Source organism: Falco biarmicus, chromosome 14 (assembly GCF_023638135.1).
Source record: "Falco biarmicus isolate bFalBia1 chromosome 14, bFalBia1.pri, whole genome shotgun sequence".
Lineage (NCBI taxonomy): Eukaryota > Metazoa > Chordata > Aves > Falconiformes > Falconidae > Falco > Falco biarmicus.
The window spans coordinates 11,105,759-11,124,005 of record NC_079301.1 but is presented as its reverse complement, the minus strand read 5'-3'; the positions used below and the strand labels follow the sequence as shown (position 1 = coordinate 11,124,005).

General features: G+C 59.8%; 3 protein-coding genes across 10 annotated transcripts in view; 1 reads left to right on the top strand and 2 right to left on the bottom strand.

Moving 5' to 3' along the window:
* Window positions 1-11,137, top strand: part of ZMYM3 (zinc finger MYM-type containing 3) — a 33,391-nt gene extending 22,254 nt beyond the window's left edge. For all 7 annotated transcript variants that reach the window (XM_056359230.1, XM_056359227.1, XM_056359233.1 and 4 more), the window contains 12 exons: window positions 3,190-3,248; window positions 3,815-3,983; window positions 4,545-4,660; window positions 4,813-4,987; window positions 5,521-5,667; window positions 6,497-6,600; window positions 7,001-7,169; window positions 7,287-7,438; window positions 7,902-8,016; window positions 8,916-9,170; window positions 9,257-9,374; window positions 9,781-11,137. In XM_056359230.1, the coding sequence (XP_056215205.1) occupies window positions 3,190-3,248; window positions 3,815-3,983; window positions 4,545-4,660; window positions 4,813-4,987; window positions 5,521-5,667; window positions 6,497-6,600; window positions 7,001-7,169; window positions 7,287-7,438; window positions 7,902-8,016; window positions 8,916-9,170; window positions 9,257-9,374; window positions 9,781-9,979 (1,778 nt within the window). In that variant the 3' untranslated portion in view covers window positions 9,980-11,137. The remainder of the gene's footprint in view (window positions 1-3,189; window positions 3,249-3,814; window positions 3,984-4,544; window positions 4,661-4,812; window positions 4,988-5,520; window positions 5,668-6,496; window positions 6,601-7,000; window positions 7,170-7,286; window positions 7,439-7,901; window positions 8,017-8,915; window positions 9,171-9,256; window positions 9,375-9,780) is intronic.
* Window positions 11,138-11,444: 307 nt separating this feature from the next.
* LOC130158574 (gap junction alpha-3 protein-like) lies at window positions 11,445-13,280 on the bottom strand. The gene has a single exon (XM_056359234.1). It carries the CDS (start codon window positions 12,831-12,833, stop codon window positions 11,691-11,693), a length of 1,143 nt encoding a protein of 380 aa, XP_056215209.1. The 5' UTR covers window positions 12,834-13,280; the 3' UTR covers window positions 11,445-11,690.
* A 106-nt stretch (window positions 13,281-13,386) lies between these two features.
* GJB1 (gap junction protein beta 1) lies at window positions 13,387-16,633 on the bottom strand. 2 transcript variants are annotated; one of them, XM_056359236.1, is made up of 3 exons: window positions 16,367-16,633; window positions 15,061-15,176; window positions 13,387-14,384 (listed from the first exon to the last, which is right to left on the bottom strand). In XM_056359236.1, the coding sequence occupies exon 3, from the start codon at window positions 14,370-14,372 to the stop codon at window positions 13,533-13,535; it is 840 nt and encodes a 279-aa protein (XP_056215211.1). In that variant the 5' UTR covers window positions 14,373-14,384; window positions 15,061-15,176; window positions 16,367-16,633; the 3' UTR covers window positions 13,387-13,532. The 2 variants fall into 2 exon arrangements, with proteins under 2 accessions (XP_056215211.1, XP_056215210.1); XM_056359235.1 differs by lacking the exon at window positions 15,061-15,176 and having other exon boundaries at window positions 16,367-16,630.
* Between the last annotated feature and the right edge of the window lie 1,614 nt (window positions 16,634-18,247).

Sequence of the window (18,247 nt, the reverse complement as noted above, 5' to 3'; positions counted from 1 at the left end):
CACTCTGTTCTTGCGATGTTAGATTGGAGTCCTACCACTTACCCAAAGATCGCTGCAGCTTTGGGGAGTTGCCAACCCCGTGTCCCGGATAACCCCATTCTACATCCGTGGAGTTCCACCTGGAGAGGAGATTTTCACTGCCTGTTGCCCCATTTCCTATCATTAACTTGAGCCAGTTGCTTATGGAAGATTGCAAAGTGCTTTGGGGTCCCTCAGGATGGAAGGTGCTCATAGTGACAGTGACAAGACATCGCTTGGCCCTTGGGACACTCACGTAGTCTCATTCTGCTTGGTCTTTCATAGGCTGCAATCTTCTAGGCAGTCTGTGTGATCTAGTTACAATGCCTGCAGCCTATGCTGGGACTCGCTTCGGTGCATCAAGCTGCGACAGATACCTGCATGACAGGCTCAGGGCTTTGCTGCCCTCCCTGGGATTTCATGAGGTGTAAAACCCTGACTAGGGTGCGCCAAGGAGGGGAAACAAAGACGAGGACCTTCCCGTGAGAGACCTCATCCTCTGTTTCCAGACTCTTCTTGGTTCCTCTCCTGGACAGCAGCGGGCTGGTTGCAAGACGGGGGGAAGCCCTGGATGTCCATGCTGCTTAGACAGCAAAGCACAGCTGCTCTGCCAGAAGCAGCAGGTTCCCCCAGCCGAGGGAGTCCCAATCTGCCGTCCAAAGAGCCGCGCTCCGTAGGCAGCTGGCTGAGGCAACGGCTCAAGCGGCACGCTGGAGTGACCTGGATAAGGAACTGGTGGTTTCTGCTGGTGCTGGGGTGCCCAGGGGAGTCTGCTTGATGGGGCGCAGACTGTCCTGCTGCCTAGGGGAGGAAGAGGTGTTGAACCGGCTGGTTCCTGTAGCTTGCGAAGTGATTCCACAGCCCTAGCCCTGCTGTTCCATTCGTCCTCTGCTTTCAAGACATCTGGCTTGTGAGGGACCAGTAACTGCTTTTGGGACACAAGCACAGTGAGCAAGCTCTGCCTGCAGAGGGAAGCATGTCTCACGCCATTTGGCCATTGCTGCCTTGGAGCCATGGACTACAAGACAGAAGTACCTTCTCAACCACCAACAACCACGGGAGTCCAAGCCCCCGGCTCTGCCATGTCTCTGGAGGACCCCAAGAACTTTGCTGTTTGGCATGTTCACTGTGCCCATGGCTGCCTCTCTGTGCACCCAGTGAAGCAGAAGGCAGCCAAGGAAAAGCCGGTCAGCAGTGGTGGGTGCTCGGCTGAGCACAGGCTCCAGGCTGCCCCAGCAGCTGCCGTGCTTGGTGAACGCTGCTGGTGGCACCGGGCCCTCTGTGTGTGCTGGCACACCCACCCCCTGCCAGCTGCAGGATGGCTGTGGACATCCTTGTCCCAGGACTGTGGCAGGCTGCTCAGCTTGCAAAGGAAGGATGCTGGAGCTAGGGCCTGCCATGTGCTGACACAGAGAGGTTTCCAGCCCAGCCTGCTGTGCAGGGAATTTCGGGAGGAGCAGCTTGTCAGTGTGTGGTGAGGAGCCGCTTCTGCTGAGCCAGGGTCTCCTGTAGACCTGGCAGCTGTGTTGCTAGCTCAGGGTCTGCCTGGATTTCAGGCCTATCTTGGACAGAGCTGCTGACTACTTGCTTCTTCTCTTGCAGCCAGTGGTTGCCTAAAACCATTCATTCATGTGACCCAGTGGCTGCTGCCAACCTGGTGATCCTGTGAGTGCTTGCTGACAATAAGTGGCCTTTCTTTTGCTGGGAACAGTCTGTGTAATGAGGGATGGAGGAGTTCCTGTCATGAAACTGTGCCCAAAGATTTCCAAGGGGAAATGGCTTTGCATGGGGCTGCCCAGCTGGAGAGGATAGAGGGCCAGAAGTCATGGTTGGAGCAGGCAATACCTTGACAGCTCTTTGCTGGTGTTGGGATGAGAGTAAAGAACAAGCTGCAGCTTTCCTGGAAGCCTGGACATGTAACGCATGGAGCTTTGTGGCAGGAGGATCTTGGTTTCCCTTAGTCCTAAATCATTGGACTGCGGAGCAGCCAACTTTGCTTTTGATTCTGCTGCAGCAGAAACTATTCATACTCCATGGCTTGTCTTTTCTCATGCAAGCCATTGACGTCTCCCACCTAGACCTGCTGCCCATCCGTTTTGGGCTGCTCAGGGGGAGTTCTTGGACCTATTGAGACCATTGCAGATCCTATGGCTGAATGCTCAGCTGCAAACTAGGGAGCTTCCTCCAACTGGAACTTAGCTGTCCCCGTGTGGTGGTCAGCAAGCAGACCCTGCTGAGCTTCCAGTTGCTCACGAGCTGTCCTGCGTTTCCTTGGGGCAGAGGACATCTGCACAGTGCAAATGCCCGTGTGTTGGACCTTGGGGAGCCTGGGCCTTTCCTGAAGGGCCTGTCTTGTATGTAGGAGGTGCAAATGGACCCGCCACTCCCTTCAGGTGCTGAGACCTGCTGCTTTCCTTGCAGGTGTCTCCTTCATGCATGGCCCACGGTTAGTCAGTGCTGTAGAAGGCAGTTCTTTTTCCCAGCCACATGGGTAACCAGGGCTCACAGGAGACTTGGATGAAGGTGCTCTTTTAGCTCATCAGCTTTTGAGGTGGGTGCAAGTTCTCTGCAGGGCAAATGAGCTGGAATTATCCAAGCCAGGATGATACTGTCACCACCTGAGACTAGTGTCTGCCACATGTGCCTCTTACCTGCAGGTGATTGCCTTTTTCCGTAGGGGAATCGACTTCGTTCCTAGGGCTGGGGCAAGCTGTCTCTCTGCTTTCTGGGATATCTTGTAACACTACTGCTAGCTCTGTCACCTTCTTCCTAGGGATCTCGAAGCACTTTGCCATGATATTTGTAGCAGGGAGATGGAGACACAGGGAGGGGCCATGGCTCGGTACAGCAAGCCAATAGGCAGAGCTGGGAATAGAGCCCTGGATTCCTCTCTCTACAAGGGGCTGGGATTTCTCCTGACCTGCTGTGATGGGGATGGGGTGGACTGCAAGGGAGGACAAAATGACATGGGAATAACTTGATTTTGGAGTTGTAGTGTCTTCTGAGCTGCTAGGGCTAGAGACTGTGGAAACACTAACTGTTCCTGGAGTGGCCGGGAGCAGTTTCTGGGGAGCCTGTCCCTGCCCTCTGGCTGCTACCACCTCCAGTCCCAGCAGTGGGACCTGTTGGCCCAGAAGCTCTTGAACTCAGAGTCACTGCTTTCTCTTACAGGTCAGACGTCAGAGCCAAAACCACCTGCCCCTTCCTCACAGAAGGCGGAGACTAACATGGTAAGGCCCGTTGGAGGTAGGAGTTTGCAAAATAGCACCAATAGGCTGTCCCCAAAGAGAGGACAGATCTGCCGTTACCCAGGGAGATTTCATTCTTCTACAACCAATACATTTTAAGATGTCTGGGTAGCGGGAGCTGGTAGGAGCTGCTGGGGAGGGCAGCATCAGCATATCTCCTCAAGGGGGAAGAGTAACCATTCCCCAGGAATTGATGATGGGCTCCAGAACAGCCTGCCACTGTGGCACTGGCTCCTCTTTGCACGGTGCTTCCCTGTGCCTGGGTGTAGTCGCTGTCCCACTGTGTTCCTCGCTGCCCCACGGGGCCGGAGTGACCAGTGCCAGTCCCCGCTGGCTGCTGCAGAGATGCTGCCTGCCAGGAGCAGCTTGGCAGTCCTTCAGCCTTCAGCCAGGTCTGACCATGGGAGTGGTCGCATGTGTGTGTGGGTGTGTTGGGGACTGCCGAGCTCCAAGAGGTGCTTTGGGAGTCTCTCCACCTTCCCCATGGTGGGGAAGAGGTGCTGCTGCCTTAGGTGGACACCAACCTCCTGCTTTCTGCATTTCCTCAGCTGTCAGCAAAGACCTCCTCAGCCCAGATGTCTCCAGCTGCACCACCTCCCCCACCCCCTCCAGTTCCAGCCACCCCTCGGAAAAACAAAGCTGCCATGTGTAAACCACTGATGCAGAACCGGGGTGTTTCCTGCAAGTTAGAAATGAAGTCCAAAGGATGTCAGACAGGTAGGAAAACAAGATCTAACTGCAGGATTACAGGAGCATTTTTGGAAAGGCAAGTGCACGTCCCTGCTCCGGACTAAATGTGACTCCAGCTTGAAATGCTGTACAGAGTGGCTGTGTGTTTGGCACCGTGCTGAGGAGTCTCAGGGCAGTGCAAGGCACACGTGGCAGGGCTGGAGGTAGGGAGCCCGTCTCCGTCACCAGCAAAAGGAGAGACACAGAGAGCACTGCAGCATGATTCCACCTCTTGTGGGACAACTCCTGTTCCTCTGGAGATCATCAGCTTGTCTGAGGGGCTGTCTGCTGAGCAGGTTCCCGTTAGGCACGTGTGCGTGGTCTCCAGCAAGGCCACTAGACCTCTCAGCAGGGCCACCTCTGGCTAAGGCAAGCCTCTTGTTGCAGGCCTGTTTGGCTTGCTGCTGCTCCAGCTCTGCCCATGAGTTACAGAAGCTGGTGGCTGGAAGGGCCATGGTGCTGGATGGCTGGGGGCATGGCAGTGCGCAGCAGGGCTGGGTGGAGGAGCTGCTGGGAGCAAGCTCACTGATGTACTTTTGCTCTTGTCAGAGGCTGACTGGAAGCCCCAGGTGATTGTGTTGCCAATCCCCGTCCCGATCTTCGTGCCTGTGCCTATGCATATGTACTGCCAGAAAGTACCTGTGCCTTTCTCCATGCCTGTCCCGGTAAGCGACACACTCCACCCGCTTGTGTTCTCTTACTGTCTCAAACCTGCCTTGCTGCAGCCTCCTTGCTTCTTTGTTCGTCCTCTCCTGCCTCTGCTTGTACGTCAGTTGGCTGAGTGTCAGTTTTCTGCCTGATGTGCTGCTGCTGACAGGTACCTGTGCCAATGTTCCTGCCCACCACGCTGGAGAGCACAGATAAGATTGTGGAGACCATTGAGGAGCTGAAGGTGAAGATCCCCTCCAATCCCCTGGAGGCTGACATCCTGGCCATGGCTGAGATGATTGCAGAGGCTGAGGAACTGGACAAGGCCTCCTCGGACCTGTGCGGTAGGTTCTGCCGTGGCTTGGTCTGGCCCAACAGCTGGGATCACATGGGGTTTGCCAGCTCTTGGAGGTAGAACTTCTGCCTGGATCGCAGCTCTCCTAAAGCCTTTGAAAAGGGAGCAAGGAAGAGCAAGTCCTCAGGTTCTGCTGAGAAGGTACCGGGAGGGAAGAGCTGCAGCAGGGAGCAGTGTCTGCTGCTGTCCCTTTTGGAGGTGCCAGTCTTGTGGCTCGTGCAGCACTGTTAGTTTATTCAGGTGGCTCTTCAGGCTCCAGAAGGCTAGCGGTCCTGATCTCGCAGGTCTTTTTGCTTGCAGGCTGCATTCCTCAAGCCCCATTGACTAGGGCTGTGGCTGGGGAGAGCATAAACATCCAGTATCTTGCTGTCCAGGGAAAGCTGGGCAGCGCAGATGTCGTGGGGCTGCTCTGAGCACAGGACTATGCTGCAGGGAGCCTGACTTCATTTTCCAGCTGTCCCGGGAAAAACAGACAAAAGACTTTCATGATAGTTGGGTTTATGATCTGCTTTTGCATTGCAGACCTGGTGAGCAACCAGAGTGCAGAGGGTCTCCTGGAGGACTGTGATCTGTTTGGACCGGCACGGGACGATGTGTTGGCTATGGCTGTCAAGATGGCAAATGTCCTCGATGAGCCGGGCCAGGACCTGGAGGCTGACTTCCCTAAGAGTAAGAGCAGGGTGAAGCAGGCACGCAGGGCTGCTGATGCTGCAGCAGGGTCCTCCTGCTGCCCTCGGCCAACCGTTGCCAGCAGCATTAAGAGCTGTGTGAACTTACCTCCCCATGCCCTCTGACTGACCATGCTTGAGGCCAGGAACTGAGTCTTGCAGATGACTGCTCACAGCAGGGGTGAGGACACCACCACTTTTGAAGGAGTGTGTGTTTGTCTAGACTAACTGACCTGTTGCGAACATAGGTCTGCAGAGAAGGGGGAGTGAGAAGCTGATTTTAACAGCGCAAAGAGCAGGGCAGTGGCACTGGTGTGCTTATGGGTGATGATTCCATAGGATCCAGCAAGGTGAGAGAGAGACCTGGACAGGGCATGGCATCCTGGGAGACAGCTGAATTTCTGAGTGTCCGTTAGCAGGCAGGAGGTGGAAGAAGAAGCAGGGGACTTGCAGGAGCACAGCAAGTGCTGAGGCAGCATGTTAGCAGCAAAGGACAGAGAACTGGCATGCCTGTGCCAGGCTGTCCCCAGTACTGGCCTGGCACAAGGGGATGAGGAATGTTCCTCGGGTGTAAAAAAAAAAAAAAAAACAACAAACAACTGTCAGAGGGGAGAATGTGGGGCTCTGGTTAGTCTGAGAAGGCTTAGCATCATCTGCCAGAGCTGTATTTCCTTTGCTGGGCTGTGACTAAAATTTCATGCAAGGCCACAGTGGAGGGTGTGAAGAGTTGGGCTGTGTGTTCCTCCTTCATTGTGCTGTAAGAACCAGGCCAGCACGGGGGACAAGATGTGAAGTCTCAGCTGAGCCCTTCTGCCTGCGATTCCTTTCAGACCCCCTGGACATCAACCCCAGTGTGGACTTCCTCTTTGACTGTGGGCTGGTGGCACCAGATGAGGTGTCCACAGAGCAAGATCTGCCTCGTGCTGTCCGAAAGGTGAGCTCTCCGTGGGTACTGCCTGCTTAAAACTATTTGGGTTGGGAGCGGGAGCTGCCATCATGGGACATACGAGGTGAAATGTGCCAGTCTTGCGTGTGCTGGGGAGGTTGTGCCCTCTCCCTAGGCATGCCTGGCCTGTGGATCACTCCTTGAGTGAAAATACTTGCCTGTCACTTCAGAGGAGCTTTGAATGCTACAGGTTATGTGAGCTGGCCTCTTCTCTGCCTGTAGTCCTCATGATTAATGAGCCTTGTTGGCTTGGCTGTCCAGCAGAAGTGTGCCTGCTGGCATGGGCACAGGTACGCTGGGAGGGAGCTGACAGCAGGTGTGAGGGCTGGCCAGGACTCTTCCATCTGTCCCAGGTAGGTGCCCAGTCTCACAGTGCACCTCTCTGCAGGGGCAGAAGCGTCTGGTGCTCTCCGAAAGCTGTTCCCGGGACTCAGTGAGCAGCCAGCCCACCTGCACAGTGCTGAACTACTCATACGGTGTGAATGCCTGGAAGTCCTGGGTGCAAGCCAAGTATGCAGGGGGAGAGACCAGCAAGGGAGAGGAGCTACGCTTTGGCCGTAAGTGCTCTGGATGGGGTGGAGTGGCAGAAACCTCCCAAAAGCTGGGTCCCTGGGTGTTAAGGTGCTGCTGGCCTTGCAGGCTGTTGTCTGAGGCTACTGTACTTGTCTCCGCAGCCAAGCCCATGAGGATCAAAGAAGATATCTTGGCCTGCACAGCAGCTGAGCTCAACTATGGCCTGGCCCAGTTTGTTAAGGAGATAACACGGCCCAATGGGGAGCGCTACGAACCGGACAGCATCTATTACCTCTGCCTTGGCATCCAGCAGGTGAGGGAGGGCTTGCTGCCCTCAAGTCCTCCATAGCCAGATCTGGGGGTCAGATCTGGTGAGGGGAGCTTGCACCTTTTATTCTGCCTTCTGGGTACCCAGAGAGGCTCGCTGGGCGCTCCTTCAGTGCCTCACCCCAGGACAGCAACCCACCTGGTTTGGTCTTTGTTCCCAAGCCCAGTGAGTAGGGTGGCAGCTGTTCTCCAGCCTTGCACCCTTCTTGCACATCCTTGAGGAGGGCTGGCAGATCTCCCCAAATTCAGTCCCTTCTTCATCACTGAGTCTGTCTTGTCGTGTCCTGGCGTTTTCCTCACAGCTCTCAGAAGTGGCTGGTTTTGGGTGTCCATCCTGCAGCGCTGGTTGTACGAGGGGCGCTCTGCATGTGTGCCCTGGGCTTTCTGGGGAGGGTTTGCATTCCAGGTGCCGCTGTGTCTCTCTTGACTGTGTGTTCTGTCCTTTCTAGTACCTGCTCGAGAACAATCGTATGGTGAATATATTTACAGACCTTTACTACCTGACCTTCGTGCAGGAGCTGAACAAGTCCCTGAGTGGCTGGCAACCCACAATCTTACCAAATAGTACGTGTCTCCAAAGTACCTTCAGTCACCACATGTACCCAGTTTGTGCTTCTAGCCTTGGATCCTGTGGTCTGTTTGTGCTCCCCTAGCCTCAGCCCTCTTCCTTGGCATAGGCAGCACAGTCCCGCTGTGTCTGGGGGTCATACTGACCCATAGCGACAGCATATGCCTCAGCAGCTTCTGTTGCCCAGAGTCGGAGCAGCTGGGAACAGAGCATGACTGCTTTGTGTCCTGAGACAGTTGGAACCTTTAAAACGTTTCACAGTGATGGCTCCACCCTTTGGCAAAGACGATACCAAGCTAGGAGGCATGCTGGCCCATGCCTTTGTGTTCCCAGCACAGGGGTGAGCCCTGCACAGTGTTATGTGTTGGACAGAGTTGCTGTGCTACTGCCTTGTGAGCAGACTAACTTAGAGCTCTGCAGAGGCTTTGGCTTTTCATGATGCTGTGATCTGCGCTGCCTTCCCTGCTGTGTCTTGTCAGTGGTTAGTTCACAGATCCAGCCTCACCTCTGCATATTGGCTGTCCCAGGCAGAGGCATTTGGCTCCAGACCTGTGTGTCTACACAGGAGCTGGCTGTGTCTGTCCTGCCTGCTGCTTTTCCTTTGTCTCACTGAATGTGGTGGAGCACTGACCTGGAGTTCACTTTGTGGCCATCTATAGGGATGAGCATTTAGGATTGATTTGGGTTCTGGCCCGTGGTTTGGCTGCGCTCTGGGATAGCTTGTGGCTGGGCAGAGCCAGCATCTAGCTCTGCTGATGGCTCTGGAGAAGTAACCTCGTGGAAAAGGGGATGTTGCACAGCGTTGGTCTTTTGCAAGGAGTTTGCCTGGACAGGGTAAAGGGATTGCCACAAGGCCACCATTGATGTGACCTGGTTCTTCCTCTGTGCATTGCAGACACAGTTTTCTCACGTGTTGAGGAGGAGCACCTCTGGGAGTGCAAGCAGCTGGGCGTTTACTCACCCTTTGTGCTCCTCAACACCCTCATGTTCTTCAACACCAAGTTCTTTGGGCTGCAGACGGCGGAGGAGCACATGCAGCTCTCCTTCACCAATGTGGTGCGCCAGTCCCGCAAGTGCACCACGGCCCGTGGCATGACAAAGGTGGTGAGCATCCGCTACTACGCTCCTGCCAAGCAGAAGAAAGGCCGAGGTAGGGTCTGATGGAGCATCTCTTTGTCCCTCCCCCTGCCACCCCATCAGGTCCCAGCCGTAATCCTGCTCTCTCCCTCTCTGCAGATGGAGGCTCTGGAAAGCGGAAGCGCGAGGAGGAGGTACCAATGCTGGAGCAACGGGAGAACAGGATGAACCCCCTCCGATGCCCAGTCAAGTTCTATGAGTTTTATCTCTCCAAATGGTGAGCCTTCCTCTGGAGAAGGAGCTTGTGCCATTATGGGGCCACCTCTCAGTTTTGCTGGGACCCTGTGGAGTGGCTCCTGCTCTCCAAACATTTGTGCAGGGGTGTGAAGCCTTGCCCAGTGCCTGTGCTGCTTGCATAGACTGTGGTTGAGAGAATGCTTCTCTCTGGCCCCTTCCACTACTCGCCTGTCTCCAGATAAGACAGCAGTGTGCAGTATGAGTCTTGGTACTTGGCTGGTTAGGGGCTTTGGTCCTGAGCAAGGAGCTTCAGACTCAGTTTCTGTCCTTATCCTGCTGAAGGCTGTGACAAGCCTTGAGCTCCACTTGATAACCATGAGAGCAGGCCAGGCAGGCTGAGCCTCTGCAGCTGATAGCCCAGGGCTCACCTTCCTCTCTCTTTACAGTCCTGAGAGTTTGCGGAACCGCAATGACGTCTTCTACCTGCAGCCCGAACGGTCGTGCATCGCTGAGTCCCCGCTCTGGTACTCTGTCATCCCCATGGACCGGAGCATGCTGGAGAGCATGCTGAACCGCATCCTGGCTGTGAGGGAGATCTATGAGGAGCACAGTCGGTTCAGTGGCCTGGAGGATGACATGGACTAAGAGCAAGGTGCTGCTGGGCTGGCTGCACTCCAGCCCTGGATGCCTCATTTCCCAGCCTCCGCTGCAGGGTGGGGGCCGTGCAGCGTGGGAGGGGATGGTGCTGTGGCAGTGCTGTCCCTTCATTGTTACCAGACTTGGACATCCCATCCTGCTCGTTACAGGCCTCTCCTATGTACGTGGCCCCTGCGCTCAGCCCTGCCTCCTGCCCCAGCTGCTGAGTGAGCCATCTTCCCTGGGCCTAGTCCCCACAGCACAGGGGTGGCAGAGCTCCTGGGGCAGCTCCCCTTGCCCCAGCCCTGTCCCCCGTACCCCTGGCCCTAACACTGCCCTCCTCTCCCCCTTGTCCTGGGGCAGGAACCGCACAATATGGCACAGTGCCATCTGGGACCAGCAGCCCCCAGGCTTTTAATTCCCCCTTCTTTTAGCATCCCCTTGCAATGGTGTGGGTGGTACAGCAGGAAGGGTAGCTCTGCTGCTGTGGCAAGAAGGTGTTTTCAAACCGGTGGCCCCACTGGCAGCTGAAGAGCTGTTGGGGCAGGGGGAGGGCTTGTTCCCAGGGGTGGGAGAGGTTTGGGCTGGCTGTGGGGAGTGGATGGAGCCAGCACTGGAATGTGGGGGCAGAGACCTGGCCTTGCCTGGGAACACCTGCCTCACATGCAGCTGGGCCACCTCCCTCAATTTTGTCAGTGTTTTCTTGAGTTGGTGGAAAACTGATGGAGACGGGTCTGTGCCAGCACTGCTCGCTCCCCTCTGTCCCCTGTCCTGGCGTAACCCCCCTCCCCGGTGCAAGGTGCCATCAGTGGGTCCCTCTGTTCTGGCCAGGGGCTCAGGCAGCGAGGAGCTCTGCCTGGCCTCCCCCTCCCTCCTCAAGCAGCAGCGGGGTGCCAGCACCCTGCCCGGGGCAAGCCTGGCTCTGGCTCTGCTGCTCCCTGCTGCCTCCTGCCCATCGTCGTGTTCTGGTCAGTTTTCCCGAGCTGTACATGGGTCTCCTGTTGAGCCTGTATATATTGTTCTGGGCCCTGGCCTGGGGCCATCTGTTCTCTGTGTCCATGTGGAGAGTGAGCCGCTCACCAGTCTTGTTGTAGTGATGCCAGGACGGTAGGACTAACCCTGTGTTTCTGGAAACCATTCATTTCAAATAAAGATGCAGAAAACTTTTGGCAGCCCCTGCTTTCGCCCCGGGGCAGTGGGATGCTGCAGGAGAGCACAGCCGCTGTCCCACTCGCTCCTGTCCCTCCCTGCCTGGGCTTCCTGCCTTGTCTGGCTCCCAGTGCGCTGCCCTCTCGGGAGTGTTGGGACCCCACACCCGCTGGTGCCCCCCTGGCGAGCCCTACCTGTCCCTTGCCCACAGAGCTGCAGCCCAACCCAACCCCGCGGTGGCCCTGCCCTGGCCATGCAGTGTGCCCGTGAGACAGACCAGTGGGAGAGTGATGCCACAGAGCCCGCGGGCAGAGCAGGAGTCGAGTGAGGTGCAACGGGTATTTTATTTACTCCCCCAGGGCTGACAAGCCCCTGCCCCAGCCCAGCCCTGCTCTCAGTCCTGCCGCTGCCAAGAGCACAGGGAGGGACTGAGCCTTGTCCTTGGGGCTGTGCCCATCTCTGCTGCTGGCCGTGGGGTCCATGGCACAAGCCTGGCAGAGCCCGGAGATAGAACCACAACTGCGTGGCCAGTCGTGCATCACCCATCCCTGAGCATCCGAGCAGTCCATGTTCACACTGCCAGGTCTGCTGCTCGTGCCTTCCTGTAGGGTCCACTGGCTACCCCCAGCCATGCACCAGCCTTCTTCAGGGGTGCCAGGCTGGGGGGGTGTCTGCCAGCAGCCATGGGGCTGGCATGGCCGGGCAGAGTGGCACGGGTGCCACGGGGCCCCACAGGGCCAGCGGGACTGGGCAGGATGCAGGATTTGGGGCTGGGCCCCTGCCGGCACTTGGTGAGACCCAGGTGGTAGATCTCCACCAGGTTGAGCAGCAGGGACATGCAGGCCACCCCTAGCATGAAGAGGATGAAGATGGTCTTCTCGGTGGGCCGGGAGATGTAGCAGTTGACAGTGTTGGGGCAGGGCCAGCGGCTGCAGGTGTAGAGGGGCTTCAGCTGGAACCCATACAAGGCATACTGGCCCACAATGAAGCCCACTTCCAAGAGAGCCTTGAAGATGACATTACAGATGTACGTCCTCAGGATGGCCCCCCGCATGCAGACCCGTCCCCGTGTGTCCCCCACAGGGAGCCGAGGCTGCCTCGAGCGCTGCCGCCTGGCCCCACTGCCAGCCCGTGCAGCCACTTGCTGCTGTGCCTTCTCCTCCAGATGCACCAGGTGCAGGATGTGGCCCAGGTACACGAGGCTGGGGGTAGAGACGAAGATGATCTGCAGGACCCAGAAGCGGAGGTGGGAGATAGGGAAGGTGCTGTCATAGCAGGCGTTCTGACAGCCAGGCTGCTGTGTGTCACAGGAGAAGCCAGACAGCTCGTCACCCCAGACCCGCTCAGCGGCCGCCCCCAGCACCAGGATGCGGAAGACGAAGAGGACAGTGAGCCAGACCTTCCCCACCACTGTGGAGTGCTCCTGGGCGTTCTCCAGCAGCCGCCCCAGCAGGCTCCAGTCCCCCATGGCACGCGCTGTGGTGCCCTGCAAGACAGTTGCCCTCCAGACACAGCCACCCCACACCCCCCAGAACGCCACCCCATCCCCCAGCTGGGCGGGCATGCAGGTTGTCCCCGGGGTGTCCCCCACCCAGTGTCCGACGGGACCCCCTAACCTGCCACAGGGAGGGAAGTGGGAGCAAAGACCTCCAGCAGAAAGCAGCCTTGCCACATTGGGAGCACCGTGGGGGACACCACGGTGGCGACCCAGCATGGGGACCCCTCACCGTTGGTGGGCACGTGGGGCAGAGCCCGGTGCTCCCGCGCCGTCAGGTCCCCTTGGCGGGACGGGGTGGGATGCTGCGAGGCCCCTTCCTGGCTTGTCCCCAGCTTCTCAGTGGGGCGCAGAAAAAGGATCTGCCCGGCTCCGTCCGTCTGCCCACCCGATGGTGGGCACAGGGTTATTGGGGCATGAGGCGGCTGCGTGCCCCATTGGCTTTCATTGTGACTGGCAGATGAAACAGCCACTGGGGAAACCTTTTCCCTCTATTTTTGGTCTGGGCACTTTTCTAAATATATTCGGGGCTGCAGGGGCTGGTGCTGGGGGAGCGCAAGCCCTTGGACTCTGCTCAATGCCACCCAGGGGTCACCGCTCCTGCATGCCAGCTGCCAGGGCACAGTGGCCATGGCCCCAGCGCAGCCTGGGCACTGCAGCCCCCACAGCCCCTGGTAGCACCCACCTGGACTAGGGTGCAGGGGGAGGCACCCCACACTGACACCCCAGCCCCCAGCATGTCCTGGCCAGAGCAGAAAGGAGGGAGGCAGCGCCTGAGAACGGAGATTTAATGGCCCGAGATGCCCTTCTGGCTGTCCGGTAGGGCTGGACCGGCGCCTGGGGGATGCTCTCCATAGGGCAGGGACAGCACAGGGCTGTGGGGCGGGGGCAAGGGCTGAGCCCCCAGTGGCTCTAGCCCTAGCAGGCAGAGCAGCGGTCGCCCTTCTCCTGCAGCCCGGGGTTGCGGCGCAGCATGTCCTTGAGGGAGCCGTCCTGCTCCGTCAGCAGCTGGTTGATCTCATTCTGCTTGTACTCAGAGGAGAGCTTGTGCCCATAGAAGGAACTCTTCCCCGACGAGGGGTTGGAGTGGTGCTGGCCTCGGCGGGCACACGCCCGCACCACCAGGTAGACCAGCTCCGCCATGTTCAGGATGATGCAGATGCCGGAGGTGACCAGCATGAAGACGGTGAAGACGGTCTTCTCGGTCGGCCGGGAGATGAAGCAGTCGACAGTGTTGGGGCAGGGGTAAGCCTCACACTTGACAAGCCGCACCATCTGGTAGCCCGGGTAGAGCATGTAGAAGATGTACATGAACACGGCCTCAAAGAGTAGCCTGAAGACCACGCTGCAGACATACGTCCACCACAACGAACCTGATATGCGCATCTTGTGCTTCTTCACCTCTTCCATGTGCTTGGGGTCTGCGTGCCCTGTCAGCACCAGCAGCTTCTTCTCCTGGTGCTGCTGGTAGGCCACGTGCATGGCCACGAGGAGGGCTGGTGTGGTGACGAGGATGAGCTGCAGGGACCACAGACGGACGTGGGAGATGGGGAAGAAGTGGTCATAGCAGACACTGTTGCAGCCAGGCTGCTGGGTGTTGCAGGTGAAAGCGGATTTCTCATCCCCCCAGACGCTCTCAGCTGCCACCACCAGCACCATTATCCTGAAGATGAAGATGACAGAGAGCCAGATGCGCCCGATGGCGGTGGAGTGGCGGTTCACCCCACTCAGCACCGTGTAGAGGCCGGCCCAGTTCATTGTTCCTCACGTCTGCAGGAGCGATCAACGAGAGATGGTGTTATGAGCGGGACAGGCCCCTGGCTGAGAGCCACCACATCCTGGCCCTGGTGGCAGCAGCAGGAGGGACCCAGGAGCAACTGGCCGCCACAGCCCTGGTAGGTGGACAGCAGGATGGATGGATGGCAGGAAGGCAGCGTGGCTCCTGCTGCTGACATGGCTCAGGGCAGCATTTTGGCAGGAGCAGACAGGAGACCCCGCAGTGCCAGCTGCTCCTGCCCTACTGCCCCACACTGCCACGGGGATCCTGATCCACAGCTGCACAGGCAATGGGGTGAAGCTCTCACACTTCCCCAGGGACCCCCCGATCAGCACCCAGCACTAAGCCCTCTGGCTAGGAGTTGACCCAAGAAGCTCCATGGACTCCTCTACACCAGCACCTCACTGCCCTCACCCCCCCATTCCCCGCAGGAGTGGGGCCAGGGAGCCCCAGGCTGGGGTGACCCCCTGTGCAGCCATGCATTGCCACCCTCCTGGAGCTGTCCCTGCATGGTGGTCCCTGCACACCCAGCATAGACCCCCACCCCACTGGGGCCACCCACCAGCACCGGGCAGCCCCAGGAGCTGCTTCCCACCCCAGGCACGAGGCTGGGGGACTGGGACCTGCTCTCCGGCTGCCCCTGGTGTGGAGGGTCCCGGCAGCACATACCTGCCGGTGAGGAAGGGTCCTCGTGAGCTGCCCCCAATGGCCCCTCTAACGTCTCATGTCTCCCGCAGGAGAGCTCTGCTCTGCCTGCCCTTGTCTCTATCCACCACTGCCCTGCGCTGGAAGTCATATGCTGCTTTATAAACTATTTGCATACAATGGGGCCTTTATCGGCCCCTGAACAACACACTTTAGCATTCAGATCCAACGCCCTGACTTCCGCCCACCCCGGCCAAACAAAGTGCCTGTGTGCTGCACTCCCGCTGCTCGGCCCTGCACCCGCTCCCACCTCACCCCGCGCCGACCGTGGCCACAGCCCCCCCCGACCGCCAGCCACCGGGTGCTTGTCGCTCTGCCTGGTGGGACCCGCGCCGCAGGCATCACCAGGCTGGACAGCCATGTGGGGTGCCTGGGAGTCCCTTCCCCAGGACGCATGGCAGAGCCCAGCTGGGTGCCCATCCCGCATGGATGGCACTGGGTGCCGTGACCGGAGTTGGGGTCTGCTGCTCCCCAGCATGGCAGTGAGCAGTCCGTGGGACCCGTGGGGCTGGGTGTGCTGGGTTTAGCCCCCATGAGTCCTGCCATGCCCTCAAGTCTCTGCTGCCGGGGGGTTGGTGCCAGCAGCGATGGCTGCGAAGGCACTGGAGCTGCCCTGCGCGTGCTTTGTCCAGTTGGGAACGTACGGAAGAGCCTGCCGGGGTGACACTGTGCGCTAATGGGGGCTGTGCTCAGTGCTGAGAGCCACGTACCACGGGAGCTGTGCTCCTCTCCTGGAACAGAGGGCCACTGACACTGCCGCACAGTCAGTGGGACACGCTGGTGGGGGCAACAGCCCCTGTGCTTGCAGGCCCCCTGTGCCCGTGTCACACAGGGCTGGTGTCCCAGCCACACCGTTGTGCTGTGCCCCAACCCTGCTGGCTGGGTAACATGTCCCTCAGGTTTTGTCCCCAGTCTCAGATGGGGAGCAGTACACCCAGCAAAACCTACCAGCTGGGGGCCCGCAGGGTGGTGGGCGCAATGCCATCCCGAATGCCACCTCCACCCCTTAGTCCAGGGTGCAAGTGCCCGGAGCCGCGCAAACAGTGCTGGGCAAAGGCTCTTCAGTGAAGCCACAGGGAGGGCAGCTGGTGCCCAGACCACGCTCTGCTCCTTGTCCCATTTTCCCCCCTTGGGGCCAGCAGCCCTGACTCTACCCTCCCTGGCCCACGGCTGAGCCCTTTTGTAGCCCCCACTCTGGACCCCCTAGTGCCCCCCAGCCGGGGGACAGGTGACCACCCCCACAGCAGTGCCATGCACACCAGGCTCTCACCTCAGCACCGGGACAGGCAAAGTTCTTGGGCAGCACAGTGGCCTCAGCCTCCAGCACAGCACCCTGGACTTTATACTGCCCTCCGGCACGTTACCCGCCCCCTCCCAAACAGCCTCACTCCTTCCAGGACTTGCTCCCTACCAGGTAAACATTGCAGGTATGCCCAGCCCACACTTACAGCGCTGAGGCACCCACCAGCACCCACTGCCGCAGCTGAGCATCCCTTGGGGACAGCCCAGGGGCCACCACAGCACTGAGGCAGGGCCAGCCCCCCAGGATGGTCCCCATGAGAGCTCTGTGGTCCCCCTGGCCACGTCCCCCTGCTGTGAGCATCCTCCCCGCCAGGACCCCTGCAAGCCAGGCACATGCACTGTGGTGGGACCCCGCTCTCCATCCCGGGGGACAGCTCTGGGCACCCTTAGCACCCAAAGCACCTTGATCCGCTGCTGCAGGCTGCCGGCTGGTCCCTGGGGAGCCACGAACACCCAGATTTAACGTGTAAAAGTGCAGCCGGGGAAGGCAAACAGCCTGTCAACGATTAACCCGGCTAACGGCCCGCTCCAAGGTCTCGCCGCCCAGTACCCGGTGCGGTGTCGCGGTGCGCCGGGACATGGCGACCCTGCCCCGCGTCCTGGGGCCCCGGGGCGGGGGCGGGTGGGTTGGGGGTGCTGCAGGACCCCGCGCATCATCCCCTGCGTGGGGCTGGCAGCGGTGCCACTGCCCCTGCATGGCGGTGGCAGGGTGGCAGTGCGGGACGGCGGGGGGGTTCCCCCGCAGCGTGGTGGGGGCGGTGGGCAGCGAGGGGCCGCGGGTGGCCCGAGGGTGCGGGGCGGGTGGGGCCGGCCCGGGGCCGCAATCACGGCCCGCGATAAGCCGCCCGCTGAGTCAGCAGCGCCCGGCGGGGAGCGGGAGCGGCCGCAGCCGCCGGCACCGCCCCGGCCACGCACCCGGGGACCGCGACGTGACGCGGGACCGAGAGGGCCCTGCCCAGAGCGGGGTGCGGGGGGTGCGGGCAGACGGGGAGCACTGTAGGGTGTCGGGGGGCAGATTAAGGGGGATCAAGCTGAGCGGGGGGAGCTGGGGGGTCCCGGGGGGCGGGGCCGGGGGTAGAGTGGCGTGCGGGCTAGGTTAAGTGGGGGAAGCGCTGGGGGGGCTGCAGGGGTTAGTCTGTGGGGGGGCACTGGGAGCCAGGCGGGGATCAGGGGGTGCTGCCGGTGGCAGCACAGGAGTGGTCGCTGCGCCCGGCCGCGGCGGCAGGTGGCGCTGCGGGGCCGGGCCGGGGGCGGCGGGGCTCGGCGGCACCCGGCGGGGCTCGGCGGGTGGGAACCCACCTAAAAGTGTAATTAAATAAATAAAACAACCAGGAAGGAGGGAGGAGGAACGCGGGGCGTTGCTGGCCAGCCCGGTGCCCGACCGGTTATCCCAGCAGGAGCGGTGGGAGGGCCGGGGGCTGGGCGGCAGTGCTGCGCAGGCCAGGGGCGGGGGGCGCGGGGCAGCCGCCGCCGCTTCCCGCCGTGAGAGAGCTGCCCCGTGCATGACCACGCGGACCAGAAACGGGCTCCTTGTTAATGACGTTAATTGTGAGGTTAGTTGGGTGTCCGGAGCTGCAGTGAGGAGCTCGAGGACGTGGGCACGTCGAGCGCAGACGAGCTGATGAGAAGGGCAGGGCTGAGCCAACATCCGGATGGTGGGACGGGGTGGGGGGGTGTGTGACGCAGCTGCTGGCACCTTGCTGGGGTCAGGGACCTCACAGCCCAGCAGTCTGCATTGGTGTGATGGAGGAAATCAAGCTCCAACCACCACTGAGACATCTCTGCTGCCAGGAGGAAAAGGGTGCTGGCAGAGCAGGCTCTCTGAGCCCCCCTTCCCCCGCCATCCTGC

Excerpts from the sequence above, each read along its gene's own strand:
- LOC130158574 (XM_056359234.1), bottom strand. The coding sequence starts at position 12,833 with ATGCTGGGTCGCCACCGTGGTGTCCCCCACGGTGCTCCCAATGTGGCA.
- GJB1 (XM_056359236.1), bottom strand. The coding sequence starts at position 14,372 with ATGAACTGGGCCGGCCTCTACACGGTGCTGAGTGGGGTGAACCGCCAC.